Source organism: Muntiacus reevesi, chromosome 21 (genome assembly GCF_963930625.1).
Source record: "Muntiacus reevesi chromosome 21, mMunRee1.1, whole genome shotgun sequence".
In the NCBI taxonomy this organism is placed as follows: Eukaryota; Metazoa; Chordata; class Mammalia; order Artiodactyla; family Cervidae; genus Muntiacus; species Muntiacus reevesi.
Window position 1 is genome coordinate 16,903,787 of NC_089269.1, and position 24,688 is coordinate 16,928,474.

Here is a 24,688-nt window from a genome sequence, read left to right on the forward strand (position 1 = left end):
TTTATCAGAACAATAAGATAGTTGTATATCCTATCTTCATTTTCATTCTCAGTGAATTCTGCAGCCATCCTTCTTCCTTTTAACGCTAGATCAGAAGGGAAGATTGAAGAGGAAGAAAAAGCAACAAACCTTTAGCCTGTCTCCCCCTTTTAATTTCTTTTACAAATAATTAATCCCTGGTGAAATACTACTATCTCCCTGCCTCCTTTCCCTATTCCTCACCTCCTCTCTGAACTTCCAACTTTATAACTTAACATATAAAAATTAATTCACCACTATCCATACCTCAATGATTACCGATGCTATTGGCTGAAAAGGATTAACAATAACTGGTTCTGGGTCCAACTCAGCTATCCCACTGGTTCCATGGAGTTCAGCCCGTTCTTGTTCTCTTTGTTCTCTATATTTTGAAGGAAAAAAATTGGAATTCCTTATGAGAAAATGATAAACTATGTTTAAGAACACCTGCAATAGGTTTATGGTTATTAAATTCTATATTTAAACATATGGACATGGCTTTGAATTACTGATTTTCAGATATCCTTATGCAGGTAGCAGGCCTCTATCTCCATGTAAAGATTAATCATTTGAATTTTTAAAGAAAGAAATGCTGACAAAAATGACATTCTCTATGACTGACTTCTTAATGTCTGCAGTCCAGATTATTTTTCTATGTAATAAAGATTTATATTTATCAATTTAATTACCCTCCCAAACCAATGCTATCCTCTTCTCTAATGTTAACTAGATAAGTTCTACTGTTAAACCTCTTAAGAGCTGTGTACAGTTATATACCATAAATGAACTAGATAACAATTATTGCTTTGCATAAGTAGAAAAGGCTATAAAAATAAGTAGCCCTTTGTCACTCAAACCAAAAAAATATTTCTATGTTAGTTACTACTGAGAATTTTATTACCTCTGTGACTTAAAATTAATGTTGCCCCAGCGATAAAGGTAATAAATTATTAAAAGACGTAGCTATAGACAGAAACATGACTATTTTAGATCCGCAACTAGACTGTAAGTATAGTAGAACAATGTCAATACTCATTACTATGGCATTTATTAATTAAGTTCTATGATGGAAAGATATATTCTCTCATCCTGAATCTAGAAAGCCAAGATTTAGTGATCTGCAATTTACTAATTCTGTGACCTTGGTCATTTATCTGCATACTTGAGCCTCAGCATTCCCATAAATGTGGACAAAATACTTATTTCATAGAGCTATTTCAGATAAATTAATATATGTGAAAGCTCTCTATATAAACATAACTTACAGGACACTTATTCATTATTAATGTTATTCATTTATTAGTAAGTAATTTCAGGTATCTGGTTTTAATATACTATTTTCAGATACCAATAATAGCTGTTTTACTGTTTTTTCCAAAATTATTTTCTAAACCTATAAAAATCTAAAAACCTATTAAATTGTGTTTAACAATAAAAAGTTCTTTTTTTTAACACTCTCATCTAAATTTAATTATGGATTCTGTTAAACAGGAGAGGATTCCGAAGACAAGTGGCATGGCTAAGAGAAAGGAGGAAAGGGGAGAGGGGTACCAGAAAAGCCAGCCATAACATGATCTGGAATATCTTTATGGAAAAAGCTAAAACTGGAAAAAAAAAAAAAAAAAGTCTAAATTTCTTTTATTCAATCTTTTTTTTTTTCTTTTTGCTTGTTTTCTAAGTGGAGGAAAAGCAAAGAAGCCTTTAGAAAACTATAGCCATAAAAAAAAAAAAAAAAAAGAAAACTATGGCCATATATTTTGTTTTCATAAATACATAGAAGGTATATTTACATGAATGGTTGGGTGTACTTAGCTTTATATCATGGAAATATACACTAGAATAGAAAATCAAAGATTCTCACAGGAACTAAAACCTCTTATTGGTTCAAGAGAGACCTATGTCACTGATCTGCTCATGTTATTGAGCACCTGAGGATAGAAAAGTTATCTCTCCAAGAGATAAGTCCTGCCTCTGAGTTATATGAAAGATACCAGTAATCAGAGGATTTTCTTGACAGTGTGAGGGAGCACCTCACAAAGGCATCACCACGGACAGTTAGTGGGTTCTTGCCTACCAGGCTGCAATTGTTAAAGCACACGGGAGGCCAGTATTTCTTAGTTAGATGGAAAACAACTTTGGATGCCACAAGAGCTCACTTGGAAATCTTTCCATTTCTTCCCTCCCCTGACATGTAATAATCAAATGAAGAAAGAAAGAGAAATCTTGGGATTAAGTACTAAATTCAACATCTAATCAAATCTGAGAAGCCAGCTCGCTCTCTCTGTCAGGAAGATCCCCTGGAAAAGGGCATGGCAACCCACTCCAGTAATCTTACCTGGAGAATCCCACAGACAGAGGAGCCTGGCAGGCTACAGTGCATGGGATCACACATAGTTGGGACACAACTGAATCGACTTAGCATGTATGCATGTAATCAAATCTGAGTATTATTTTCTTCCAGCATTAAGATTATTATAACTGATTCAATGGTAGAATTTATGTAAACTTTTTTTTTTTAATTTAGAGTTTGCTAAACATTTTTAAAATTTCCATTTAGGCAACACATTTTAAAAAGTTTTAATAACATGTTTTTAAAACCTGAGATGGTACAATTCATTCTCCTTTCAGACAAAAACTAGTGTTGAAGATCAGATTTTGCTTCAGCTGGGTGATCCACTAACAGCTTACCTTCTATCTTCATTGACACTAATGAGTATCTCAGTCTACGACACATTCTTTCCTATGGGAGACTGTCCTGTGCATCACAGAATGGTTAGCAGAATCCCTGGCCTCCACCCTCTAGATGCCAATTGCACTCCACCTCCCAGCCATGACAAGCAAAAATGTTCCTAGACATTGCCAAATGTCTTCTGAGGAGCAAAATCACCTTGTGGATTGAGAACCATTGCACTAAAGGTTGTCATAAGAAATAAAGAAATAAAAATTGTAAAACTGTGAGAGATAAATACTGCAGCAATAAATATAACTACTATACCACCATTAGGAAAATTAGAACTCTATCAACCGAACCTGCTAAGTCTACAGAAATAAAAAAAATTTACCATGAAGAACCTGAATAGGCAAACTAAAAAACTATTCATAAAAGTGAGGTGTTTCTGGTGTTTCATATGCACTGTGCTATATAATTAATCTACTTACCTTTCTTCTCGTAATTTCCGTACGCGTTCAGCCCTTTCTCGCTTCTCTTGCTCCTCAAGAGCACGTTGTTCGGTTGTATCTTTTTGGATGCGTTCATTTAAGGCATCAAAGTCCCTTGCAATGATATGTAGCAGCCAATAAAGGCCCTTTTTAATGGACTTGTCAATTTTCTTTCCATATCCCAAGACTGCTGAACAAGGTTCCTTAAAAAATAGAAGTTTAGTTTACTTAAAGATTAAAACTAAAAGTTCTCTACAAATATTCATTCATAAACCATTAGTATAATTACTGGAGAACTGAATCAATTAACTCGTTAAATTAATGATATAAAGCACCTGCTTCTTTAACTTATAAAATACATCTTTGCAATAATTACTACATTAGTATATATATATGAGTTGAAATATTTCATGGATTATACCTGTAAGCTTGGAGAGTGATTCTGACACAAGAAGTTGGCAGTGCTAGATTATTTTAAGCAAAATCACTGACAGACAAAATTGAACTTACAGAAGAAAACTACCTATTAAAAATACTATTAATATTACTACTATTTAACACTACATAATAAAAATAGCAGAAAATTTTATTTCTTACACCGGGGAACTTATGGCACTAAGCATCTTTTAAGACTGACGGCCTAACAGTCATTTTCTGAAACCAAGAATAAATGATTAAATCCTCAGTTCATCTTTAAGACTGTAGGATAGCTCTAATATAATCTTTCAAAATTCATTATAAACTATCCTAAGTATAAATTGTGTATTTATACTTCTACCATTTTACAATATTTATAGAGTAACATGTTTGTATAGCTTACGTATTTGTCAGCAATGTTAAACAAAATCAAATCTAAAGTCTTTGAAATGATGGAAGATATTTTAAAGAGGTCAGTAACAACTAAACAGAAAACAAATATCACTGTATTAAGTAATTTCAAATAAACAGTGAGATCATGTATTTCCTGGGTAAAATATTTAGAAAAGAAACACTAATAAATTATTTTGTTAGCTGCCTACTCTCTAACTGCTTATCACCTTTACAAAAACTAAGTTATATCGAACATAATTTATAGGGCAAAAGAAGCCTCCAAACTTACTATCTGACACAAGCACTTGTGCTCATTGACCAACTTTTCCAGAGAAAGACACTCAATCACATCAGCTTCTCCTAGAGCCCCTTCTTTATCCTGTTTATTTGCCAACCTAGAGAGACACAAGTAAAGTGGATTTACAGCAAATATACAATCAGACAGCTGCTTAAAAACATTCTCACCAAGTTCCTACTCCAAAGATTTAACCCTGCTGATTACAGAACATGCTGGTTTTACAGAGCAATGTACTATCTTTTATTCCATCATTTTTCCTTTATTAAGTTTGCAAACATTTTTTAAGATTTGGCCTATAAAAGGGAAATCAATTACAGAGAAATGTCAAGAAAACAAGCAATAGGTCAACAGGCCAACAACAAAGTACAAACAGAAGAAGTAGTGGACGAGGTTCCACAGCTCTCAGCCACCAGTTACACCTTTCACCCTAGAGTATCTTCTTAAAATACACTGCACCGTGATGCAAAGGCCCTTACCCCAAGTCTTTTTTCTTCTTTAAAATACAAACTGCATCATGTTTCACATACCTAAATAGTCATTCAAAGCTTGTATTATTTGAGCTAACCTGTATTTCCAGTGTGTGGATGTGTTCACATAAAGTACAATTTACTGGAGAAATGAGGTCACTTTTATCTAATTTATTTAGCACAGCACTGGACATAGAAAACCTTAAAACCTTAAACGCCTTAGGAACAAACTGGGGAACAAGTGAAAAAACAAAAACAAGTTCTAAAAAAGCTAGAAATTACCACAAAATACTGTTTCCCTGGAAGCCTAGCGTGGTGCAGTCCATGGGGTTGCAAAGAGCTGGACACAACTGAGCTACTGAACAACAAAACAACTATTTTCCTATCAGATGGCAGAGGTCAAAAGGTAATAAAACACTGTCTTGGAAAGGGTTTGGTAGTATTTCAGGAAAATATATATTATATCATAAATATGTTGAATAATCAATCTAATGAACCCTATCACCTATCTAAAAATTTATACCATTTTTGCTCATCTATATATCTTCCATGTTCCCATCAGTCATATCACTTCACCCTAAAATTTAAAAATATTCTAATACCATTGCCACATCTAAGCTCTGAAAAAAATTAATATTCTTCAATATCTTTAAGTGTAATGTCCAAATTCAGATCCAAACCAGATACACATTACAATTTATTCTTTTAAGTGTTTTTGAATCAGTATCACCCCCAATGCCAACACTGCCTACTCCTGCAACATCACTACCAATACCTCTGAAAAGACTGTAAAAATGGCAGTATTGTCAATTTTACTTGTAACATCTAACTATAAAAACAAGTCAGGGAGGGTACAGTGAGAGGATGAATGAACTTTCATTAGTTTTTCATTCATTCTCCCACTGTTTCTTATTAATAATATAAACATGTACACGGAAAAAATGCTATTTTAAAGACCACAATTTGGGCACCTTGGCTATCCACTGGTAGTGATTGGTTAACAGATGTTTATATGTGTTTCTATACTCTCCCTTTCTTCCTCAAACGTCAGCATACTATATACACTCCTGTGAATCACTATGCTTTTTTTCCAAACAGTAAATCCTAAAATTACCCTGAAGTAGTATAAAGAGATCATCTTTATTACTATATTCTTTACTAATAAACAAAATGTTGATTATATTCATGTTTCATCATTTACTCAGCCACTAAAGAACTACATGTAGTATTTTTGGATAGTTCTCAATGTTTTGCTTTTACAAAAAGGGCCGTGAGGAATAAGTGTGTGAAGGCATTATTCCTTACTGTGGGAACAGACTTCAGGAAGTGGGATTGCTAAACCAAAGAATAAATACAAATGATATTTTGATAGATATAATAGCAATGTCCCACCTCTCATCCTCAAAACATAACACCTCCGGCAGAGAAAAAGGGAGTGTAAGAAAAGTTAGTCATGCAAGAGAAATTTCATGTCTGATTTTTCCTACAAATATTTCACTCTGGCAACACTTAATTTTGAATTTTTGATATAATAAACAGCATAACAGCACTGCACAATTTCAGTCTTTTCATGTGGAAAATTATGAAAGAAACTTAAAAATAGCAGGCATACCAAAAAGAAAAGTTGCAAGTTTAAAGATACTCTCTTTTCTGGCTGTTGTAGTTCTGAAATTTGGTAATTTTCTGAGTTAAGAAAATAAGATGGGAAAAAAAAAGAAAGTAAGATGGAATTCAACAATTTAATTCCCTAAGTGAAAGCTGCTCAGTCATGTCTGACTTTGCGGCCCCATGGATTACACAGTCCATGGAATTCTCCAGGCCAGAATACTGGAGTTGGTAGCTGTTCCCTTCTCCAGGGATTCTTCCCAACCCAGGGATTGAACCCAGGTCTCCTGTATCGCACACGGATTGTTTACCAGATAAGCCACCAGCAAAGCGAATTCCCTAAAATAAGATGGAATTCAATTATTTTAAAGTAAACTGAACAAAAAGCCTTCACCCAAGGTTCTTTTCATTCCTATTTATTCCAAATTCCAACAATTTAGCAAGGTTTCACACCTTTAGAAAACAAAGTGATCTTTGTTTAATTATAAACGCCCTTTTTTGTGAGTAATGTATTTCATATACACTATAGAACTGGAATTTCAGAGCCTGTGCCAAGTTTTCTATAGCAGACAGTTTAACAAGGACTTCCTGTTACCAACTAGCTCCAGTGAAAACAACCTTCCTTTAATCTAAAGAACAGGCAGCTAACAGGCAGAACCGGATTCTCCAGGTGTGAGGTAAGCAATTTGTTCTCACTTGATACGAACTGCAAAACAGCTTTATATCTAACTTATTTTATTTCATTATGTGGCTTTCAATTAAGTTAACTAGATGAAAACCGTACAGAGATTAGCCTGTGGACTCTAAGACAGAGATTTAAATAAAATGTGAATAAACTGTTACAGATGATACTCAAGATTTTCTCTCCAGGCAAGACTCCAACTACGCAGGTGGAAAAGCAACAAAAAGAAGCCAAAGGAGCAAGACAAAGGTAAAGAAGCCACTCTTTTCTGTACTTTTAATGTGAGACATCCAGAGATTTAAACCTGTGACATTTAAAAAGAACCCAACAGATAACTGAAGCTACCTGTTTTGTTCAGATTTGGACCAGGCTACAGGCAGCTGATCCATTCACATATACTATCGATAGGCTGAATGAGATAGGAGTTTAGAGTCCCTAGAAATAGACCACTACAAGCAAAATCAATTTTTCCTTTTAAGTCCTTTAAAAAATATCTTTCCATTTTGGAAACACTAGAAGGTCAGAACCTATAAAAACAAACTTAAAATTCTTTCCTCTATAAACAGACTATATATAAATTATACTGTGCTTGCTTTAGAGAACATTTTTCCACTTAATTCTGAAAAGAAGTTTATGCCCAACTTGCCACATATGTATAATGTTTAAAAATTTAAGAATATTTTCTATAAGGCCTTAATTTCTTCATTGTTGTTTCCCAGAATCTTTAATATTAATTTGAGGAAATTAAAAAATAGTCATGTTGTAAAAGGACTACTGTAAAATACCGACATAATTTTTCTAAGTACTCAATTTTTAGATGTTTCAGTTAGTACTTATATTATAAAATTTAATATCAATATTATATTTGATTTGATAACTTTAAAAACTTAAGTCACCATCATTTAAATGCAAAATACACAGGTAGTGTCAAAATTAAAGTTTAGAAGCTTAATCAAAACATATTTTATTTTTTGATATTTCTTCAAAGTTATTTTACAACTGTTATGTTACATTTTAATATATAATATTTCAAATCAAAATAATATTTCCATTAGTTAAGTGCTTTAAGGGTAAACGTGAAAGCTGACTATGTAATACCCAGAACACACTACCTCTGTGATGATGCAGTTTTAAATTTAATATAAAAATAATGCTATATATTTTCAGCTTACTTTAGTCAGATATGAGAGAGTCCAAAATTACAAGAGTCTTAATATTTAAACAAAATAGTCTTACTGTTAAGAGTTAATTTTACAGTTATTTACACTAAACAAAAAGTAGAATTTAAAAAGCACTCAAAGGTTGCATTACCAAAAAATGTAGAATAATTTAAACTGATATAATTAACATAATTTGCAATATTTTTTTTAGTTTGTTTTCTTCCTGTAAGCCAAACAGGTGAACATACCAATAATATCTGCTTTCACCTTGAACTAGGGAAATGCTGCAAGCTGTCTTCATACACAAAAGCAAAAAAACATTCTATTTTATGTTAAATAAACATTTGTTACATTTCTTGAAATGATTACTCAATGTGAAAAGTTAAGGTGTAGTCACTGAGTTGTGTCCGACTCTGTTGAGACCCCATGGGCTACAAAGCTCACCAGGCTGCTCCTTCCATGGAATTCTTTAGGCAAGAATACTGGAGTGGATTGCCATTTCCTTCTCCAAGGGATATTCCCAATCCAGGAATCAAACCTGGGTCTTCCGCATTGCAGGTAGATAATAGTAACTATAAAAAGAAATGTCTTACTTTTAAAAACTCTATAAATTATATAAAGTATCGATCCAGGGCATATTTCCTAAAGCATTAGAAAAATTTTATTCATATTTCTGTTTCTAGAAATGTTCCCTATCTGCAATAGGGTGGAGAAACTTTTGAGTAATACAAGTTTGCTTTTGTATTTCAGAGAACAAATTGTCAATTAGTGTATTTATAAATCAGTGTTCTAATTCTCTTTTTGCAAATATTACATTTGAGCTCAAAGATACAGTTATTAACAGTAAAATTCAAAATTGTATAGCAAAGCAGTACATTAAACATGCTGAAAGACGACATATTTGGATAGAACTCTTCTGATATTAAAAAAATAAATTTAAGGTGCAGAAAATATTGCATAAAATGGTAGCATTGTCAATTTCACTTACCTAAGCAATTAAATGGTTTCACAACTATGTGCTTCATGTTTTATGCCTTCATGAACTCTGTCTCTTCCAACTTTAAATTCTAATACACTTAGATATCTCACTTTGCTTATATTATAATTTATGAAGATAGTAGAAGATTGTAAGATAAATTGGAAATAGTTATACATATAGTTATGCGTATGCAACTAATGGAAAATGCAATTTATGTATACCATGAAAGTATACCCGAATACCTACATTAAGTTAGTTTATACAGAGATGAATATAAGGATTTAAGGAACATTCTGAATTATGTAAACTCTTTAAAGTAATCACCTATGACTTTAAGTGAAGATGAACAGATAAAGAAATTCCTCCTCTTGCTAGAAACCTAGAGAAGTGCTTGATATAATCTTACAGGGAAAAAGAAAAGAAAGACAAATTTCTAAACTACATCATTATATCTGAAGTAAGAAAGGGAAATTCCCAGGTGCCAGAAATAAAGAGCAAAAACACTCAGAGCCAAAGTGGACAGCAGGAATTAAAGCTAACCCCACTGGGCTTTCCTGGTGGGTCAGTGGTAAAGAATCCACCTGTCAGTGCCGGAGACTCTGGTTCGACCCCTGGGTCAGGAAGATCCCTTGGAGAAGGGGATGGCAACCCACTCCAGCATTCTTGCCTGGGAAATCCTATGGAGAGGGGAGTCTGGTGGACTACAGTCCAGGGGATCACAAGAGTCAGACATGACTTAGTGACTAAATAACAACACCAACCAACCACTGGCTACTAGGGGCAAACACGTCTATCTTAGAGGCTGGGGTTTAGAGTGTGCATAATTGCGAACTAAAGTCAAGTTTCCTATATAAAGTAATAAAACAGAAAAAAACAGAACATAGTCTGCATACAGAAAAAGGAAAATCTCTGTTGGTTTGTCCAGGACTACAGCAAGGAGTGATGTACTCGCTCAGGCTACAAAATCACTACAGAAAAATCAGGCCCACACTTATACTTCCTGAGCTACAGAGATCCCTGGAGAAAGGTCAGGCCCACACACTCAGTACCTGCAGGTCCTCTGTCCATGGATTCAACCAACATCAGATGGACAATATTTAGGAAAAAATCCAGAAAGTTCCCAAAAGCAAAATTTGAAATTTCCATGCACCAGCAACTATTTACAGAGCATTAACATTTATTCACAAACATATTTATATATAAGTTACATTGCATTAGGTATTATAAGTAATCTAGAAATGACTTGAAGTATATTTTTAAAGTAAAAATATACAAGAGGATATATATGTTGTATGCAAATATTACATCATTTTATATAAGAGACCTAAGTATCCATGGATTTTGGCATCTGTGGGCGTCATGGAACCAATCCCCCACAATATGCAGGGACAACTGTATACTAACTGGGCTATGACAGTTTGAGTATGTCAAACTCATAGTTGTGACAATCATAAAATTGGGGTTAAGAACATATCCATAATGCAAGGCACTCAGGGCACTCCTATATAATTCCCTACTGAAGATAAAATGCTGACGAAGCTTACTAAATACATCTGTCCATCACCTTGAAAAACAGTTGGTGACCACAATAAACAAAGGAACTGTTTATAAGTAATGGCAACCCACTCCAGTATTCTTGCCTGGAAAATCCTGTGGACAGAGGAGCCTGGAGGGCTGCTGTCCACAGGGTCGCACAGAATAGGACACGACTGAAGTGACTTAGCAAGCATGCATGCATTGGAGAAGGAAATGGCAACCCACGTGGTATTCCTTCAGGAAACTGTTCTTCCAAAAACACAGAAACCCAGGATAAGATCACGTTTAGAAGGGTCAGAGTCAAATGTCTTCATTTCCAAAACCAGTGACAGTAAAATTTACCTCCTTAAAAGCACTTTGCAAAAGTATACTGTGCTACTATATTGAAATACCCTATTTCTTTTTAAAAAAAAAAAATAAGTTAAACTATGATGCTTCAAAAAAAGGCTTTTGATGGCACGATGGCACTGTTCATTCATAGATAACTAAAACAAAAAAAAGAAGAACCTAACTTGCCATAAGTGTATTAGAGTTTATTTTGTGATTTGTTTCAAGCCACACAATCAAAGAAAAATTATACTCACTGTAGTTCTTCACAAATGTGAAATTAAAAAAAATTTTAGGCTACTTAGCACATGAATAAAAAAATTAAAATCTATTTTGGTTTGATACCCAACCCCCTTATTTCTCATCTAAGCCTCAAATACTCTTTTCTTTTTCCCCATATTATGAAGAACAGAAGTCAATTTAAAAAATAGTGCAACAAACATCATACCTGTTATGTACAATGTAGTTATAAAAAGTCATAGTAACAGGTTACATGTATGTATGTACATACATGTATGTATGAATAGGATACATAAATCTCTGTACATAAATAGGAAGGCAATACACCTCACTTCCTGTCTTATCTCATACTATGACTATGAGGTACAGCAGAAGAAAATACAAGAATGTCAATTTCTTCATGGTGCCAAGACTAGAATTCAAAAATTTTTATATTTCCCATGACACAGATACAAGAGATCAGAACAAATTATTTTTCTTTTTCTAAATTATAAAGTACTTAATTTGAAAAATTATAATATGCAAAATCCTAAGTAATAGAGCTGCTAACATAATTATTTTAGATCTAATATGCTACACTACCTCCTGTAAGAACTTTTTTCTTTTAAGCACAGCATTTATATTAAAAACATAATACAATATCTGATACAATTCAACTTCACTTATAACATGTTTCATTAGGATAATCTATTTCTATTTACTACAAAATAAAGAAAAACAACAGATCTGCAAATCAAGGGAGGAAGGGAAGGTGAGAAGAAGAAAGAAAAGAGCTTATGACTGTTTCAAAAGCAACATGACATCCTAAACACTTTGGGGAGGAATTAATTTTCAGCATCGATATGGTAATACCAGAGGAAGCATAAGATAAGTAAGTGATAAACACTAAAGCAAAGAACAGTACGGAACTATTCAAGATAATTCACTAAACTAACCAACTTTAGTAAATTACTTCCCTCTATACTGGAAAGATTAGTCTTTATCAGAGGCATATAATAAATCATGTGTGATAACTCTGCTTCCTCAAAGTTACAACATGATAAAAATTTCTACAATCACTTAATGATAGTTCTTAGTTCTTTTTAAAAATTGTCACCAGCATAATCATCAAATATTTATAAAATACTGAATACAAAAGAGCATACAAACGATGCCAGCTTTATATAACATGTATATTCTAGGAAATTTGTATTAAACATCTTATAATGTAAACAAGCACTGGCCTAGCAGCCAGGAAGTTTGCATTATTATGCCAGTACGACTAACAAGCTCTGGGTAAGACATTTAACTTTTCTGATTTTCAATTTCCCCATAAGAAAAATCAATTAGTCAACGCTAAGGATTAGTTAGATATTGATTAGTTAACTCTAAGGGTTCATTTTGGAAATTACAATATTCAATAGATGTGGGAAAAACCAGGTTCATCACCTCTCTTCTGGAGAACAGGTGAGGACTACACATCACCACCATCCTCCTTCAGTTGGCTGAGGAGATGCAAAGCAAAGTAACATGCTTTGTTTCATTTCAGGGCTACAGCAGTTAATGTCTATGAGAGTTCTCCAGTACTTCCAACTGCCCTACCAACCTACCACACTCAGAAAGGTGCAGCTTAGGTCTCTGAAAGACCAAGATGGGCGTGAGAGCCCCTGCTTACCCAACATGGACATGAAACATGAAGGAGAAATACATCTTTGTGGTTGTAATACAGCAAGATTTGGTGACTGGATATTACTGTGACATAATTATGCAAATCTTGCCTGATAAAATGGGACCACAAGAAAGTTCTCATAAACTGAATTATTTAAAACTCACAAGAAGTTCCAACCTAGTTTATAAAAGCTAAAAATCTTTACAATTTATCTTTTAAAACTGAATTTTATAGTAATAATTATATTAGGTTAATTACAATTAATTGTAATTATAAATAACTATGAAATTATATGTATAAGTTAATTTCAAACGTGGGTCTCCTGCATTGCAGGCAGATTCTTTACCCCTGAACCACCAGAGAATCCCCAATACAATCTAAAAGATATGAAAAATATAGACTTAAAAAATAATATGCTCACATACTATTAAATAAATTTCCTCTATTTTGCTTATTTCCTACTTGTAAGGGCAAAGGCCAGTAAATAAATTCGTAGAAGATATGCTTAACATTGTTTCATACTGATCTACTTTCCTAACACCCAAAGTCTGCTCAATATTGCTACCTTCTCATCGTCTCGCTTAACTAATCTTTCCACAAATTTTCCAGGCTTAATGTTATAGCTGATTATTTTTTTCCCACAGATCTTAGTAAGCCACTAGATTTGGTTAGTTCTATTTCTAAAGTAGAGAAATTATTCCTTGCAAGTAAGGTAGAATACAGACAATGGAAAGGTGGAGAGACAGGGAGAATAAAATCCTTTCCCTATATAGAAGTCTCTTACTTACATAAATTATACAGACTGAAACTTTTTTAACTTTTAATATAGCAAATGAGTGGTAAAATAAAAGACCTAAAGCTATTTGAATTAAATATTTAGATAATTAAAATAAATAGCAGAAAACTGTAAGTGCATTTCGGGAAACAAAAACTTGCTGTTAAATGTTTCCAACCAATACTTCAAATGCTCAGCAATTCAGATACACAGAAATGTCTCTGAGTAAACTGTTAATATCTATAAAAGACTTTTCCCATCAAAAACAGATTTCAAGGTCTTATCCCTTGTGATCTGCCTTCTTTCTCAACCACTTCATTTAAATAGCTGCCTCTTCGGAAAACTTATCTGATCTCTATAGAGCATTTGACACCATTGAAAAAGGCTTTATATTATAGCAAAGAGGGAGTCATTCACACTAGACTGTCTGAATTTGAAACCCAAAGCTACAAGCTGACATCTCGGTTAAGTTCCCTTAGATCGGGTTCGAATGTTATTATCTGTAAAATAGACACTATGGTAATACTTAATTCAGAGTTCTTAAACATGCAACACACTTAGAACAGTGTCTGTCAAATATTAAGAACTCAAGAAAACGTGAAGTATAAAGAGCTCAATATGAGAATTGAATAAACATAAGACTTGTCAAGGTGCTAGAAATACAGAATGAATAAACATCCTTGCCCTCATGGAGCTTATATTCAGGGTGTAGAGCAGCCAATAAAGTAAGATAAATAAGTAAAATATAGTGAAAAGTGCTAGGAAGAAACCTAAAGCTGGGTATGCTGGCTGCAGTTCTTGATAGGGTGCCCAAGGACAGCCCCTCTGAGAGCGGTGTTATTTCAGTAAGATTTCAGATAGTAAGTGCTAAAGCCCTAAGGCAGGGTCCCGCCAGGTTTGTGTAAGCAGTAACAAGGAGAGCAGTATGGCTGAAGCAGAGGAAGCCAGGAGTTGTGGAGGCAGGATCAGAGAGGGAAAGAGGGGTGGGGAAGTCACACAGGACCTTGTGGTGGTGGTTCGGTCACCAAGCCGTGTCTGACTCCTGTGACTCCATGGACTCTAGCCCGGCCTCTGTCCCTGAGACTTCCCAGACAACAATACTGGAGTGGGCTGCCATTCCTTTTCCAGGGGATCGTCCCGACCCAGGGATCAAACCTGGATCTCCTACATTGAAGGCAGACTCTTTACAGACTGAGGGAAAGAGACCTCAGAGAAGCCTTACAGGACCTTTAGGCTCTCTCTGGCTTTTCCTCTGACAGATCATGTTAAAGGAGGACTTTAGACATAGGAATGATGTGATCTGACTTACATTTTAACTCTGATGTCTGTATTAAGAAAAGACCAAAGGGGCAAAGGAGAAGGGGATACAAATGAAGAAACAAAGAGACAATTTCAATAATCCAGGCAAGAAAGGATGGTGACTTGAGCCAGGGAGTTAGTTCGCCATGTACCCTAAAGAGATTGGCAAGACTTGCTATTAGTTTAAATATAAGGGGGGGTATGGGGGGAGGACACAAAATAGAATATCCAGAATGACTCCAAATTTTTTGGTCAAGTGGCCTGGATGAAGACTGAAAGAAGAGACCAGAAGAGATGCCACTTACTGAACTAGTGCAACAGTTTGGGAGTTGGGAGGAAGATCAGGAACCTATTTTAGACACAGACATTCAAATGGAGCTGTTGAGTAGACAGGTGTTATGAGAGCAGTCTATACTTGAGATATAATTTTGAGTCATCAGCTAACATACAGTATTTAATGCTGTGAGGCTTGAAAACAATGGTGGATAAAAAGGGAAGTGTGTGCGGAAGCATTTCAGTATTCACAGGTGGGAAAGACAAAGAGAAATCAGAGAGGAGAAAAAGATGAAGGAAGAGCCAAAGAGGCAAGAGGAAAGTCAGGAGAAACACTTGAAAGCATTTCAAGAAGTAATGGTGGTTACAAGCTGCTGAAACATTAAAATCACCAATAAGTCCTATTGCTTCCACCTCCAAAATATATCCCAAATGGTTCCCATTTATTCCAATTTATTCCATCTAGTTTTATCATACAGATCTCTCCTGGAGGTCATCAGAAAACTATTTTCTATACGGCGATGGAATTCCAGTTGAGCTATTTCAAATCCTAAAAGATGATGCTGTGAATGTGTTGCACTCAATATGCCAGCAAATTTGGAAAACTCAGCAGTGGCCACAGGACTGAAAAAGGTCAGTTTTCATTCCAATCCCAAAGAAAGGCAATGCCAAAGGATGCTCAAACTACCGCACAATTGCACTCATCTCACACGCTAGCAAAATAATGCTCAAAATTCTCCAAGCCAGGCTTTAGCAATACGTGAACCGTGAACTTCCAGATGTTCAAGCTGGTTTTAGAAAAGGCACAGGAACCAGAGATCAAATTGCCAACTGCTGGATCATCACAAAAGCAAGAGAATTCCAGAAAAACATCTATTTCTGTTTTATTGACCATGCCAAAGCCTTTGTGTGGATCACAATAAGCTGTGGAAAATTCTGAAAGAGATGGGAATACCAGACCACCTGACCTGCCTCTTGAGAAAACTGTATGCAGGTCAGGAAGCAACAGTTAGAACTGGACAGGGAACAATAGACTGGTTCCAAATAGGAAAAGGAGTACATCAAGGCTGTATATTGTCACCCTGCTTATTTAACTTCTATACAGAGTACATCATGAGAAACATTGGGCTGGATGAAGCACAAGCTGGAGTCAAGACTGCCGGGAGACATATCAATAACCTCAGATGTGCAGATGACACCACCCTTATGGCAGAAAGTGAAGAAGAATTAAAGAGCCTCTGGATGAAAGTGAAAGAGGAAGAGTGAAAAAGCTGGCTTAAAGCTCAACATTCAGAAAACTAAGATCATGGCATCTGGTCCCATCACTTCATGGCAAACAGATGGGGAAACAGTGGAAACACTGGCTGACTTTATTTCTTGGGGGCTCCAAAATCACTGCAGATGGTGATTGCAGCCATGAAGCTAAAAGATGCTTACTCCTTGGAAGGAAAGTTATGACCAACCTAGACAGCATATTAAAAAGCAGAGACATTACTTTGTCAACAAAGCCCCTTCTAGTCAAGGCTATGGTTTTTCCAATAGTCATGTATGGATGTGAGAGTTGGACTATAAAGAAAGCTGAGTGCCAAAGAATTGATGCTTTTGAACTGTGGTGTTGGAGAAAACTCTTGAGAGTCCCTTGGACTGCAGGAGCTCTAACCAGTCCATCCTGGAGGAAATCAGTCCTGAATGTCCACTGGAAGGACTGACACTGAAGCTGAAACTCCAATACTTTCGCCACCTGAGGCGAAGAAATGACTCATTTGAAAAGACCCTGATGCTGGGAAAGATGGAAGGCGGGAGGAGAAGGGGCCAAGAGAGGATGACATAGTTGGATGGCATCACTGACTCCATGGACATGAGTTTGAGTAAACTCCGGGAGTTGGTGATGGACTGGGAGGCCTGCTGTGCTGCAGTCCATGGGGTCGCAAGGAGTTGGACATGACTGAGCAACTGAACTGAATACTGTGATCTATTAAAAACATAAACCTTAGGTCAATATCCTATTTCTCTTTTAATTGTCACCCCTGTATCTAAAATAAAATCTAAACTCCTTACGTTGACCCACAAGGCCATTTGTGATCTGATCCCTGCCTACCGTCCTGATTTCACTCCTTCAGTGTTACCCCTCATATTAATTTCTACCTCTCTCTAAAGCTCTAAAGTAGCTAAGCCATGTGCGACTCTTTGCAATCCCATGGACTGTAACCCACAAGGTTCCTTTGTTCATGGGATTCTCCAGGCAAGAATACTGGAGTGGGTTGCCATGCCCTCCTCCAGGGGATCTATCCAGCCATCGAACCCAAGTCTCTTAAGTCTCCTGCATTGGTAGGCAGGTTCTTTACCACTAGTGCCACCTGGGAAGCCTAATTTCTATTTACACAGGCATTAATTTTGTCCTTAAAACATAGCAGTCCAATTCACTGCTCCAGCACCACGTCTCTAATTCTCAGGATACACGTTATTGGCTCTTCATCTTCTTGATATTCAGGTCTTACAACTCAAATAGCTCTTTAGAGAGACCTTGCCTAATTGATCTATGAAGATCTAAAGTTATCTCATTTATCTGTTTGATTGTTTATTGTCCACCCCCCTTCAGAGAGTAATTATGCAAGGACAAGTATTATTGAATATACAATACAGCATTTAAAACTTTGCATAAAGTAAGCTTCTCAAAAATTATCTGACAGAATGTCAATACCTTAAAAGCAAAGGAATATTAGTTTAACTTTTTATGTAATAAAGGTATCATTTCTACAATATCCTTGATTGAATCATCATTCAAGAATATCCTGAACATCTCTAGAGATGGCAAGGTTTTTATGCCATGAAGCAGTTCATTCCATGTTCAGACAGCTCTACTTGTGTGAAAAGCCTTCTATGAACTCAAGGGTATTCCATTTTATAGATGTAAAGGTGTTTTTGGAACAACTAGGTGAAACATTTTACACCTATTCAGTTAAATATATTTTTTTATTTCAGTATAGTGTTCTATAATATTTTAATTTTCAAATCCCAATTCTGTACTTCAACATACTAGAGCTCTCTAAATTTTGCACCATCAACAATTTTGAAAAGAATGCCTTCTATGACATCCAAATAACTGATAAAAATATTTGCATAAATGTATCAAACACTGAGTGTGACAGTCTAACAGCATAACATTAGAGACCTTTTCTCCTATTTGATACTGATACCACCTGTGGTTCAATGAGCTACTTGTAACTTCCTAATGACTTCTTATCCACAAAAATATCATGAAAGGTATTCTGAATGCCTTTCTAAAGTCAACATTAACTATGAAAATAAAGTGTTTTATTAACAAGGATTTCCTTTTATCACTTCATTATACATATGCATATTATTATACACATATATGCATATCACTATATATAACTACGTACACCAACTGATTCCCTGAATAACTACCAATACAGGATATAGTAAATGTCAATATCATCAGTGTCTCTCAAATAAGATTTTTGTATATTCTAAAAAAAATTCCACTTATTATGAATTGATATAAACAAAGCTATGTCAAATAATGTGTTAGTCAGTTCCAGAAGACTGAGAAATGTTAAGATGAATCCAACATTATCTACATTGCTTACGGCTCTCGTATGGAATCTCCTGTCACTATACTGGTTTTAGCTGAAGTGCGCATGTGGGCTTCGCTGGTGGCTCAGACAGGAAGAATCCACCTGCAATAAGGGAGACCTGGGTACAATCCCTGGGTCGGGAAGGTCCCCTGGAGGAGGAAATGGCAACCCACTCCAGTCTTCCTGCCTGGAGAATCCCATGGACGGAGGAGCCTGATGGGCTACAGTCCATGGGGTCACAGAGAGTCGGACGTGACTGAGTGACTAAGCACAGAACAGCAAAATGAAAATGTTTTTAACATTACACAGACCAAATTAACTGGGAATCATACCTTCAGTAATAAGGACACATTCAGAGTGACCTTTAAGTCCTAAAAAGATCTGGTCAAATCATCCATTCTAAGATAAATCTTCCTAAATCAAGAAAAGTCTATTATTCTGTGGCAGTATCATGATACTGAAGAGCTTACTTTGGGGCAATTACTTCTCTATCACTGCTTACTCAGATACTTTACACAACTGAATAGGACTCACAGAAGGCCTGAATTATGCAAAGTAATTTATAAGACATTTTACATTACTTTTCCTAGCTGAATAATCTTTATGAGAAAATTCTTATCAATTTTTCTTATTTTTAACCACCTTCTCAGAAAGCCATGAGGTTTTTCCTGTGAGATAGATGTAGCTATGTGAAACCAACTGCTACTGGGGGAAAACACCAATTTTTTCTTTGTTCAACACAATCATTTTTGCTTTTAGGAGAAAAGAGAAGATGAAAGACCGACTTCAAGAACTGAAGCAACGAACAAAGGAAATTGAGCTCTCTAAAGACAAGGATGTGTCAACTACAGAAGCAGAGGAACAAGGGGTGTTTCTGCAGCAAGCTGTTATTTATGAAAGAGAGCCTGTAGCTGAGAGACACCTACATGAGATCCAAAAACTACAGGAGAGCATTAACAATTTGACAGATAATGTTCAAAAATTTGGGCAGCAACAGAAAAGTCTGATGGCTTCAATGAGGAGGTTTAGTCTACTAAAGAAAGAGTCTAGCATTGCAAACGAGATAAAAATCCAAGCAGAACACATTAATAGAGGTTTGGATGATTTAGTAAAAGAAGTTAAAAAGTCAGAGGATGAAAGTGGTCCATCATCGGTGGTCACAAGGATACTTAAATTTCAGCATGCTGCGATGTTCCGCCATTTTCAGCAAACTATGTTTACATACAATGACACAATAGCAGCAAAACAAGAGAAGTGCAGGACATTTATTTTTCGTCAGCTTGAAGTTGCTGGAAAAGAACTACCTGAAGACGAAGTAAACGATATGCTTCATCAAGGAAAATGGGAAGTTTTTAATGAAAGCTTACTCACAGAAATCAGTATCACTAAAGCACAACTCTCAGAGATAGAGCAGAGACACAAAGAACTGGTTAATCTGGAAAGCCAAATAAAGGACTTAAGGGATCTTTTCATTCAGATATCGCTTTTGGTACAGGAACAGGGAGAAAGTATCAACAGTATTGAAATGATAGTCAATGGCACAAAAGAGTATGTTAACACTACTAAAGAAAAATTTGGACTAGCTGTAAAATACAAAAAAAGAAATCCTTGCAAGATACTGTGTTGTTGGTGTTGTCCATGCTGTGGCTCAAAATAAAGGAGCTATTTTAGAAATTTTTTCAGTTTAGAATGAAGGATGTTCTGTAATTTACTGTCTCATATCACTCTTCTTCATTTCATAGAGCCACTCATAAACTTTCATTGCTATTAAGTTATAATTTTCCCCTTTCATTCTTACCTACTAGAATGACAGAAATTTCTCAAGCTAGTAACATAAAACAAGTCCTCAGTTTTAAACTAAATATAGTATATTAGCTTCAAACTCATGGGTTAACTATTAAAAATGAGATGAATCATCTTAAGTTTCTAGACAGATAACAAGCTCTATCACATACTTTTTTTAACTTTCAATGCCTAAACAAGATAAATGTCAATAAATGAAAACTACTTAAACAATCCTTCAGGTTCATTTAAGAGCGTTTTGGTAGTAAAGAATTGTATAAGACAAGACTTCAAGGAGTGCTATATTGAAGCAAAATCAAACTGGAAGCTGTATAAAAGCTTTTACGTTCAGATAGGTCAGTTAACTCAGTGGTCAACAAATCCTAGGGAAACCCAACTATTAATATGTACTCAATGAAGAGTCTAGTTGTTAACTAGGAGCTGATTCTAGCTTAAGGCCTAAAAAGCTAAGTAAAGGCACTGTTATCCTGGACTTGGATCCATTCAGGACTGTATTACAGATTAAGAAAACTGGCAAATAAAGTAAAAAGTAAAGGTAACTGTATTATTCTTGGAAGTTTCTCCACCACTTTATTGTGAAGCCAGGCAGTAGACTAGGGACTAGGGATACACTCTGAACTAATATGGGGATAGAGTTTTGGAACTAATATTCTAGTGGAGAAGGGATATAAGAAATATAAATATTAGACAATGTTAAGCTCTTGGCAGAGATTTAAAATAAGGGTGATAAGATAGAGACTGTCAGAGCGGCTTCTTTTGACTGGGTGGCCAATATAGGCCTCTCTAAAAGGTAATGTAAGTGAAGATCTACGTGGCGAAGACAAGGGAAACATTTACTCTAGGCATATGAAACAAACAGTACAAGACCCTGAGGACACCATAACTTACTCCATTCAAAGAAGAATGAGCAACACAGTTCTATCTGTGGGGAAAGAGCAGGGAGGTAAGAGGTGAGGTTAAGAAAGGCCAGCAGGGGCTAGATGTAAAGCTCTGGAAGTCAGAAGTTCCCAGCAAGTGTAATGAGTGCAAAGCCCTCGGGCTGTTTCTGGCCTGGTAATACTGTTCTGTAATTTATGTTCAAGAAAAATCATCCTGTCTACTGTAGGAGAATGGGTTAGAATGGAATTGAGGACAGGTGAATAGAGGACTAGTATATACATATAGAACACAATTTAAAAAATTAAAAGGCTAATGCAATAGTCCCAATTAAGAGATGATGGAGGTTGGGCTAGGATGGGAGGGCAGGTGGTGATGGTGGAATCAGCAATACTAATACTCAAGGCTGATAAACAACATATTGCGATGTCCCAGCGTTGTTCTAATAATTTTACAATTTTACCAATAAGAACACTGAAGCACATCAAGGTTAAGTAACCTAACCTGGGCCACAGAAACTGTACAGAGAACTGGGATTTGAGCCAAAACAATATGACTCCAGAAAACAGTTCTTAATTACTATATACCATGTTGCAGTGACGGGGGGAAAAAAATCAGACTAAAATATGATAGATTTAACAGCTATAATCCAGTCTACTGTTTGGATTATAATACCATTTATAATCAGAAAAGACAGAGATGAAGATTTCAAAACTATGGGTGAGGAAGAAATCAAGAAATTCTATTTTGGCCAAGAGAAGTCTGAGATGACCATAAAATGTCTAAGTGAAGGTTTCTAAGATACTAGTTACATCAGGAGGAACTTTTGGGAGATGACAAAGCTATAGACTTAGGTCATCTGAGTAAGTAAAATAAGGTCTCAAAAGTATCTAGATGCAAAAAACTGGAAGGCCAGAAAAGAGCCTGAAGTATTTTAAAATTTGTATTTAAAGGAGAAGAGGAGTTTATGAAGAGACTAAGAAGAGACCATCAAAGAGGTAGGAGGAAAACCAAGAAAAGGACGCTGTAATGCAAAAGTATTTAAGGAAAAACAGTTATAGTACATGTACTTCTGCTCAATGTGATGTGGCAGCCTGGATGGAGGTGAGTTTGGAAGAGAACAGCTGTAGTGTTAATTGCACATTTGTGTTCGACTCTTAGAGACTCTATGGACTGTAGCCAATCAGGCTCCCCTGTCCATGGAGACTTTCCAGGCAAAAATAGTGGGGTGGGTAGCCATGCCCTCCTTCCGGGGATCTTTCTGACCCAGAGTCAAACCCGGGTCTCCTGCATTGCAGGCGGATTCCTTACCATCTGAGCCACCAGGCAAACCCTGGGGGAGAATGGATCCATGTATGTGTGGCTGAGTCCCTTCGCCGTCCACCTGAAACTGTCACAACACTGTTAATCAGCTGTACCCCAACACAAAATACAGAGTTTTAATTTTTTTAAAAAAATGAAAAACAAAGTTGAGGAAATAAAACAAAAAGCTTAAAAAACAAAACCAAAGTTGAGGAAATAGTCAATTTTAAGTAAAATAAAAACAGCAAAGTAACAATGGATTTGGAAACATAGAGATAATTTGCTGACTCCAAAAAGAGCAGTTTCAGGGAACTGTAGGGATGGAAGCACAAATGGAGTAAAATGAGGAAAGAACGTGAAATAAAAATGTATACATTACAGGCAATTCTTTCCAGAATTTTGAATAGAATCCTATTAAAATGAGAAAACAGGTAGACAGAGATGTAGAGTCAAAAAATTCCACAATACACCACAAAACACCAGAGCACATTCTGCTGATGGAAATGGTCCAGGGAGAGAAACTCAGTATATAAGAAAGGGAAGGGGTAATATATAATAGTAGAAACGGGTGGGATCGAGAGTAAACACGGAGAAGCTGACCTTAGATAGGAGTAGAAACACATCTTCGATATTATAGGAGGGAAGGGAAGGTTAGGAATAAAAGCAGATAACTGACCAAATCTGGTGGTGGGAAAAATGAGAGAATTCTTATATGATAGTTTTCATTTCCTTAGAAAACCATGGGGCAAAATTATAAACTAAAAGCTCCATGGAATTAAGGAAGAACAGAAATATGAATATGTATGTGTGTGTGTGTGTGTGTGTGTGTATTTCCTAACACTACAAAATAATTTTAATTTATAAAATATAAAGAAATTGATGGGGTTTATACTTTGCTAGTTACCAACACTACCAGCGGAGAAGGCAATGGCAACCCACTCCAGTACTCTTGCCTGGAATATCCCACAGATGGAGGAGCCTGGTAGGCTGCAGTCCATGGGGTCGCTAAGAGTCGGACACGACTGAGCGACTTCACTTTCACGCATTGGAGAAGGAAATGGCAACCCACTCCAGTGTTCTTGCTTGGACAATCCCAGGGACGGGGGAGCCTGGTGGGCTGCCGTCTATGAGGTCGCACAGAGTCGGACACGACTGAAGCGATTTCGCAGCAGCAGCAGCATTACCAGAGACAAAAGTGTTTCCTATAGATCAGCTTCAAATGTTTCAGTTCAGTTCAGTCGTGTCCAACTCACTGCGACCCCATGAACCGCAGCACACCAGGCCTCAGTGTCCATCACCAACTCCCAGAGCCTACTCAAACTGATGTCCATTGAGTCGGTGATGCCATCCAACCATCTCATCCTCTGTCGTCCCCTTCTCCTCCCATCTTCAATCTTTCCCAGCATCAGGGTCTTTTCAAACGAGTCAGTTCTTTGCATCATGTGGCCAAAGTATTGGAGTTTCAGCTTCAACATCAGTTCTTCCAATGAATACTCAGGACTGATTTACTTTAGGATGATATGGTTGGATCTCCTTGATGTCTAAAGGACTGTCAAGAGTCTTCTCCAACACCACAACTTTCAAAAGCATCAATTCTTCCACACTCAGCTTTCTTTGTTGTCCAACTCTGACATCCATACATGATTACTGGAAAAACCATAGCCTTGACTAGAAGGACCTTTGTTGGCAAAGTAATGTCTCTGCTTTTTAATATGCTGTCGCAGTTGGGCATAACTTTTCTTCTAAGGTGTAAGCATCTTTTAACTTCAAATGTTTAAGGAACATATAAAAAAGATAAATTTAGGGCTTCCCTGGTGGTTCAGATGGCAAAA

The 24,688-nt window shown here is 36.0% G+C and overlaps 2 protein-coding genes across 8 annotated transcripts in view; one reads left to right on the forward strand and one right to left on the reverse strand.

The window, feature by feature from the left end:
- The window catches only part of STX19 (syntaxin 19), a 46,054-nt gene extending 22,100 nt beyond the window's left edge, over positions 1 to 23,954 (forward strand). Inside the window, exons 1-3 of one of the 3 annotated variants that reach the window (XM_065913829.1) lie at positions 6,768 to 7,034; positions 7,203 to 7,288; positions 19,635 to 23,954. In XM_065913829.1, coding sequence (XP_065769901.1) covers positions 7,203 to 7,288; positions 19,635 to 20,532 — 984 coding nt within the window. In that variant the 5' untranslated portion in view covers positions 6,768 to 7,034 and the 3' untranslated portion in view covers positions 20,533 to 23,954. Of the gene's footprint in view, positions 1 to 6,767; positions 7,035 to 7,202; positions 7,289 to 12,836; positions 12,884 to 19,634 lie in introns of those variants that run through there. The other 2 variants (XM_065913828.1, XM_065913831.1) reach the window with 2 other exon arrangements.
- The window catches only part of ARL13B (ADP ribosylation factor like GTPase 13B), a 79,318-nt gene that overhangs the window by 16,076 nt on the left and 38,554 nt on the right, over positions 1 to 24,688 (reverse strand). For all 5 annotated transcript variants that reach the window (XM_065913825.1, XM_065913827.1, XM_065913823.1 and 2 more), the window contains 3 exons: positions 4,277 to 4,382; positions 3,178 to 3,380; positions 286 to 400 (listed from right to left, as the gene is read on the reverse strand). In XM_065913825.1, the coding sequence (XP_065769897.1) occupies positions 286 to 400; positions 3,178 to 3,380; positions 4,277 to 4,382 (424 nt within the window). The remainder of the gene's footprint in view (positions 1 to 285; positions 401 to 3,177; positions 3,381 to 4,276; positions 4,383 to 24,688) is intronic.